Here is an 8,021-nt window from a genome sequence, read left to right on the forward strand (position 1 = left end):
GTGGATTAAATCTAATAAATACGTTTTTTCAAGTAATCTCGTCACAAGACTTTATGTATATTTATTAATTAACATTTTCTAAAATATTGGATAACACTGTCCAAAGAATATTACGAATGAAAACCCCAATATAATGGAGGGGGTCGGATAAACTCGCCCTTTTTCCCGTATAGGAGAACAAGACCCGAAGAGGTTTTGGAAATAGCAGAGTAGCTACGATTGAATAGGGAATGAATCTGACGTCACAGCGGAAGTGACGCCGAGCTGTGTCTGCACTGGCTGTGTTTAGATCGAAGGAGGCTACATATCTTCGTGTTTCTCCGCGTTTCAAAGCATGTTTTCCTTTTGTTAACATATTTTTATTTACTACAGCATTTTCTTGGTAATGTTGACGCGAAGGATGGGATTTTTCGAATGAAACTGCAAGGTTAGTGAAAAATTGGAGACAACGAAATGACCCGACCTTCCTCGGCGTTTGAGTGTAATCATTGCGAGTTACGAAATTTACGCAAGCTGGTGAGGATTCTGGAATCATTTGAGAGTATTTACTGAACATTATTCACGATGGGATGTTAATTTGAACGTTTTTTCATCATAATCTACGATTAGAAAGTAGCGGCGCAGGCGCAGTAGGGGGTTAGTTGTGCCTGGCATGACTAACCCCATTTTTCGCGTGCGCTAACTAACCCTGCTGATACTGACAAAAATCTGACTAAGCCTTGACTTTAGGCTAAGTCCAAAAAACAAAATGCATGCAAAGAAAAAAAAGAACACCAGCACAAACAACATTCCAGAAACAAATAAAATAAATTAACACAAAATAATTATAAAATAAATAGAAAAAAAACTTAAATTCTAAAACTTAGCCAAATTTTATAAGAAATATTCATGTTAGTTAACTAAGTTAGTCAAATACTAAGACAATTTGCAATAGAAATTCTTGTTAGTTAACTAAGTTTAGTCAAATACTAACACAAAATGCAATGGAAATTCTTGTTAGTTGTCTAAGTTAGTCTAACTAAGGGATTTTTTCTTGAAAACCCCAAATTCCAATGATCAGAATAATTCCAATTTTAAATAATACACTGTTTATATAATTGATCATGAACATATAGCTTTACTTCAATGTATTGAATAATAATATAAAAGCCCATTAAGACCAAATATAGGATAGATAAGTACCAGTCATTGTTTTCAAGTCGATCTTGATCTGTGGCTTCCGAGGGACTTCCTGCCATTGATTCCTTGTCTGAACTCGCTTCAGGCTCAAAAAGATATGATTTTGTGCCCTAATTGGTCATCTCATCGATCGGTTCCTCAAAACTTGATGAACCAACCTCCCCATCGCCGTTTTTGTCACTATAACCGCTATAATCGCTATCTGTATTAGCTGCCATAGTCCTCGTTCTGATGTCACAACAGCAGAGCCTTGTTTTCGACTGTTACTATTTTCTCTTAATTAGATTTCCAGTGCAGGTAAAAAAAAAGACATTTTACAAGCGGAATAACTCTATAAATACTGCATGGATTTCGATGCGGTTTTTTGCTGTGGTTATTTTGTGGTGACGTAACAAACATAAATTATTACAGTGGGCATTGCATATCCCCTTTAAGGTGACTCCCATCATCAATACAGTGTAAATATATATATTCATATTTTTGAAATGAGTATTAAATGAAAAAGTCTTGACTTCAGGGTAATTGCAGGACTTTAAAATTCAACAGTCCCCATCTCAAGATTTCCCAGGACTTGCTTGATTCAGTTGATTTAAGTTCAGAAAATGTCAGGTCCTGAAAAATCCAGGGAAGATCCTGTTCTGGTAAAGATTTAAAATAAAGTCCTGACATGTCCTGATAAAATCCTGAACCTGATATCAGGACATCTCAGGATTTGACAATTGTCAGGATCAAAAATTTTGGAGAGCAGGACATGTCAGGATATCTCAGGAAAATACCAGGATATCTTGACGTGTCCTGACCCTCCAGGATTTATTTCTGCAAGGGACTACAGTAAAAGATGTTTATAAGAACCAGAGCAGTGGAAAACTGCCGGTCATGCCGGCAAGACCGGCAAAAAATGCCCGTGACCGGTCGATGTCGGTCCAAATGACTGACCTCTGTCTTTGTTAAAGGTTTTTGTTTTTTTCCATTTTAACCCTTAGGCTGCTGAGATAAATTTAGCTACAGAGCCTGCCACTGCTGAATTAATTTAGATAAATCACAGAAAAATGCTTGACTTTTTCAAAAGCTCATAGATCAGTTATTTTTCACATTACATACATAAAAGTTATATGAAAATTTATGAGAAAAAGTCAAGGATTTCAAACATGATTTTATTTTTCTCAAATTTTTGATATTTACCTGTACAGGTAAGTTTAAGGGTGAAAAATACTAAAAATAAATACTAGTGTTGATTAAAAGCTTATTTATTCACCATTTTTATATTTATTTACCAGCAATGAATTAGAAAATGTTTCATATATATCCAAATTTAAAAAAATCAACATTATATCAAATTGATTCATGTTTGACGAACAGGTAACAAAATTCAAAACAAGGTAAGAAAATACAAAGAACATGAAATAAAATTTGATAGAGAATGTCTTTTTAGTGTTATTTTTCACTTGAAATCAATGCATCAATTCATCATAATCATAATCAACAAACATGACAATGTTCAGTCACTATCAGTGTCACTGCTGTCCTCATTACCTGCCCCAGGTAACAATACAGCTCGGTAATGCTGTAGAGAAGTATGTTCGGAAGCAGTCAGGAACACACAGTGGTTTCTTACAGTCTGGGCACCAGAAAGTAGTCTGTTTCATTTTGAACCCTTGTCTGTTGGATTTCTTTGGATTACAGGCATAGCAATCCCTACATGGCTTAGCTCGTTTCGCACCTGGCTTTGCCGGAATGTGATCTGGGAAGTGGCGTTCTGTAAGCCGGGCTGCTTTGTCTCCTGTATGCTTCCTTCCTTTGCTGGTGTTAGGTTTGGGAACATCGGGAGCTTCATCTATGAGGGCTGTTGCTATAGCCATTTTAAATCCATGGCTGTCTAGCTTTTTCTCATCATTGTTAAATTTGCGGTACAAAAGGTACGCATTGACGACACACAGGTTGAACAAGTGGAAGAATAATTTCTTGTACCACTTCGTTGTTTTGCGCAGACAAGTGTCATACTGACTTATTTGATCTGATAAGTCTACTCCTCCCATCTGACTTATGTACTCAACAATACAGGTTGGTTTGGCAATGTATTCATTGGTTGTTCTGTCACGTTTGTTGAGCACGGACATGTTGGCTTCATGGATGGTGGTAAGCATGTGAACATCTCGCTTGTCGTGATATTTCACAGCCAGCATTTCTGTTGTTTCTTTTTTTCTGAAAATAACTTGAGATTGTTTCAGTCTTACATTTCTTTTGATGGCTTCTGGTACACCTCTTCTGTTTTTCCTAAGTGTCCCACAAGCATAAGTGTTATGAAGTCGTAACTCTTCAAACAACTCGGGTGACGTGTAGTAATTGTCCATATAAACGTGATGTCCTCGATCTAGAAGTCCACATCTTGTTAGTAGGCCCATCACTGTTCTTGTAGTCATGGTGTAGTCTTCATCTACACCAATTGCATCTGCATACTGAGTGCAAGGTGTGCTTCCAGTGTAGATATCGAAGCCAATGCAGTACCCCGACTTTGCCTCACAAACTTGGTAGAGCTTGATGCCGAACTTGGTAGGTTTTGCTGGGTTGTAAACTCTAAATCTCAACCTCCCTTTCCAAGCACAAGTTGCTTCATCAAAACTCAAGTCTTTGTCAGGGGAATACACATCACTAAATGCATCCAAAACTTGGTTTACAAACGGCCTCACCTTGAATAACGGATCAAAGCCCACCTGTCCTCTGGGTACCTGAAGTTCATTGTCTGTGACATGAAAGTTACTCAAAATGAGTAAAAAACGATCCCTGGACATTTGTTCTCGGAAGAATGGAGTGTCCTGAACATCATCTGTTGCCCAGTAGTCGTGAACGTCATTCTTCTGCACTAGTCCCATGCAAATTACCAAGCTCAGAAAAACTTTCATCTCCGCCATGTTGACGGGACGCCATTGTTTCAGCCGACTGTGCTGGCTAACATTTTCGGCTTTACTCGTCTTTTGGCATACAAATTTGTTTGTTCGACCAATAAATTTATAAAATCATCATTGACAAATAGTTTAAGAAAAGTTAATGGCTGAAAATCATCCATGTTCACGTTTAACTTCTCTTCTCCAATGAAGGGTGCATTCATCGGCGTGGCGTCATCCCGAGACCAACCTTCTTCAACATCTATGGGTAAATCCCGGTATTGTCGGGTACCCAAGTCACCCATCGGTACTTGTGCAAGTACATTTCTATTTCCTAATTGCACATCTCCAACTTCCAATCCTTCAAACTCTGCCTCTTCGTCACTATCGTCGTTAAAAAACTGTAATACTTCCTCGTCGTCGCTTCAGTTTACATTCGCCATTTTATTTCAATCGATTTTTTTCGTAAACATTCAACCTCTGTATTTTCCATTATATTACTCTAATAACTCTAGAAACCTTCCTAACGAATAAAGTAACCAATCAGAAATGTTGTAACAAATTTATTCAGTCATCATCACAACCCAAGCGAATGGAATTCCCCAAAAGTTATTTCAGGTATGAAAACGACAAAAGTCGCGCTCAGCAGTGGGGCCTAGTAATACAGCGCGACTATAGTCGCGCGTAGCATAAAAGGGGTTTAATTCAGGCCTATCATCGGGCACTTCCCAGCTGAATTATTGTCCTTATATACGATTGCGCAATACTTTTTCTTTGCATGAGATCGAGGCTATGAATGAAAGTGAAACCAGCATTGTCTCGCGTGACCTTTTAAATTTACAAATGGGACAGAATTAGGTAGAAAACATAAAAAAAAGATAAAGACAGGCTAATTACCTGGGTATGTAAAACATTTCTACAGAAAAAAATCACTTCAGTTGAGTACGGCAGTAAACCTTAACCTAGTACTTCCGTTGTTCCCGACTGTCCCAGATTTTTTTTTTTTTTTTCCATCGATTTCATTATGTGGTATCTTAATTATCGCTGTACAGAATTTCTTAGACTCATTTTCGAGGTAAATTATAATTCGAAAATGTTTTAAAAAATTACGTTTACTATGCAGAATTATCATTGACACCTGCCCAAAAGTTATGAAATCTAGTATTGTAATAAATGCAAAAAACGAAAACGGAGGAGGACTTGGAAATGGAGACTGAATGTTATTATTAAGTAAAGTGTAATTAAGAAAATAAATGTTATGCTTTTGTTTTTAATTTTGCAACTTAATATTTCGGACCGGCAAAAATCACTTCGGACCGGCATATCTTGTCTTTTTGCCGGTCCAAAAAGACTGGCTATCTGAAAAAGTTTTCCACAGCTCTGTAAGAACCACCAGGCATGGAAAATTTCGCTTCTGGCTGAGAAGATGGTGAATTGTTAAAAGTTTAGAATGATTACAACAACAGACACATTTTGATCAGAAAAATTCATTGTTCTTTGAGCCTTTGGCTAAAAATGACTAAAGTTGTCCCCAAAAGCAGAATTTCTGATTCAGGAGACATAACAAGAATAAGCACATGGATCCCAAACATAAATAACTCACTTTCGCTTTTGGACCTCCTTGTAGCATTGACGCCCTTCTTATCACCTGTCTTTGTTGGCATTCTTGTGCCCCATAACAGAGGAGTTTTTTAACTCCTGAATGGAGAATGTCTGAGTAAGCACATGCTTATATAAATTCTCCACTTCTTCCTCTGTAAAAAAGGGGGAAAAAAGAATATAAAGGGCTTTCAATCTAGAGATATCGTGAAAACTTTTGCCCCCCTCCCCCCCCCCCCCGCCCATTAATTGGAATTTTTATAAGTCCAAGGAGCATAACTCAGTCAAAAATTGCTCAATCATACACAGAGCAGAACTCTAATTAGATAAACCTGTGTAAAATATTTCATATCAGTATGTGCAACATCTGCAAAGAAAAGGGAGAGAAACTGTCCAATGGACATAATTTTTCAAAAATTGCTTGATTGTTTCCAAAACAGGAACTCCCTGGAGAAAACTTGGGGGATATTGGTTAAAATATTGAAAATATTTAAAGAATTTGTCACAATTGTACACCAAAACAGCCAAATACAACCATAAGCAGTTGCAGCCCCCAGTGGCTGTTTGAAGGCTGTCCTTAGCTTTGTTGTTTTTGTTAGACTGCGTCAATGATGTAAGAGCTTGTGGATATAATTGCTGTGTACTCAAAATGACAGAATATAAGCTATTTAAAACAAGTTACATTATTTTGAGTCTGCCCAATTTGGGAATGAAATATACATGTAATGGCATATGCCGTGTCCAGTGAATTCCCCTTGTCATTGTTGCTATTTCCTGTATTTCCCGTCTTATCTGACATCAGACGGAGCACTGTCTGTTGTAGACTCATAACGGTTTGTTGCATTGTGTTCATAGTATTCAGCATGCCGCTGATAACTTGATTTTTTACAGTGGCGGCCATGTTGGAACTGTTATTCAAGGATTCCAAGCACGAATTCATATGCGTTTGAGAACGTTGGACGGTCTGGTCGGTAAACTCGGTATGTGTAGATGTTCCGATGCTTGAAGTTTCCTCAGTCTGTGTCACAATGGGTGCTTCTGTCGAGGAATTAGTAAACTCATCAGGTTGACATTTTGGGAAGAGTCATTTTCCTGCCGTTCTCTCACCGCGGGGGTACTGTTTACATTTTCCAAGTAGAGTTTTCTAAGTGTCGCCTTTCCATTATTGGCAGGGACGCGAATGTTTAATTTCAGAAGTTCTTCTTGAAACTGTGTAGTTGTCCAATTGTTTACGTTTGTAGCGTCCCATCAACTTGACATATTTTATAGTGGACGCTGGCGAGTGCGCAGTCTTGAATTACCATCCGCCATTGTGAGATAACTGTCTGTGGATTCCAAACTACGATTACATTTTATAATCACGAAAACATACAAATTCTGTATTAAAATTGTTCACAAATCTCACATAATTATGTGCACACAATGCACAGTCACAATTAGAATTTAAGTCTGTGGAAAACGGGCAATAAAATATTAGACTTCTGTTTACAATCCACTCTGCCACTGAAACTAGTTTATAAATAACAGCCAATCAGGGAAACATTGAACAAATTTAAAAATGTAACTATCAGAACCTAACCTGGTAGATGTTAAAGTTACGGTATTCTTTTCAACATAAACTAGCTTATTCTCATAAGCCTTAATTGTTGACCCTGTACAGATTGAACATTGTCTAAATAAATCCTTTTGAGAATACTGTGACTATTATTCACATTAGTGTTAATTCCATTATCTGAAGGCTTTTTCTTTAATTCTGTGACTGTCCAGTTACTGGGATTGTCACTATTTGACAATTGACATGGTTAAGTTTGAACTGGTGAAGTTACCTACTGATAATTTTTCAAGATATTCCTAAGTTAAAGTGACATGAATTTTAAATACGCAACATTTTCATCTATGTACGACTTGTTTCATACCAACTATAGCCGTGTTCCGCCATATTTCTTTCAGATACCTTGTCTCATTGTAACGATGTATACCCCAATGCGCTCGTTACACTTGAATGATTTTTTGGATTGGGTATCGACTTGTGCACATCTCCGATGGTAAAGTGAGGTGATCAAGACATTTCAAAAACAAAATAAACAACATAATAATCATATTTTTGAATGATTATTGATTTGAATCAAAAGAAAAAAATGCAAGTTTGGAAGAGAAATTTAGATGCATGAGTACGTATTTTTACAGTGCGCCAATTTATGCAGAATAAACTTGAAATGAAAAGCAGTAAAATTTGCAAACACATTTTGAAATTATATCATTAGAATCAAAAAACCAACGTCTTTGATTTGCAGGTCCTATGCAATTGATCATTGAAAACGCCTCGAACGCGAAACGTACCCATATTGGTAATAAGGTTAC

General features: G+C 37.1%; 1 protein-coding gene across 1 annotated transcript; it reads right to left on the bottom strand.

Moving 5' to 3' along the window:
* Window positions 1-2,708: 2,708 nt before the first annotated feature.
* LOC134248285 (piggyBac transposable element-derived protein 4-like) lies at window positions 2,709-4,131 on the bottom strand. Its single transcript, XM_062730694.1, has one exon. The coding sequence runs from the start codon at window positions 4,086-4,088 to the stop codon at window positions 2,709-2,711; it is 1,380 nt and encodes a 459-aa protein (XP_062586678.1). The 5' UTR covers window positions 4,089-4,131.
* Window positions 4,132-8,021: the final 3,890 nt, after the last annotated feature.

Source organism: Saccostrea cucullata, unplaced genomic scaffold, assembly GCF_032062105.1.
Source record: "Saccostrea cucullata isolate Sc308-1 unplaced genomic scaffold, CSIRO_AGI_Scuc_v1 ctg20179, whole genome shotgun sequence".
In the NCBI taxonomy this organism is placed as follows: Eukaryota; Metazoa; Mollusca; class Bivalvia; order Ostreida; family Ostreidae; genus Saccostrea; species Saccostrea cuccullata.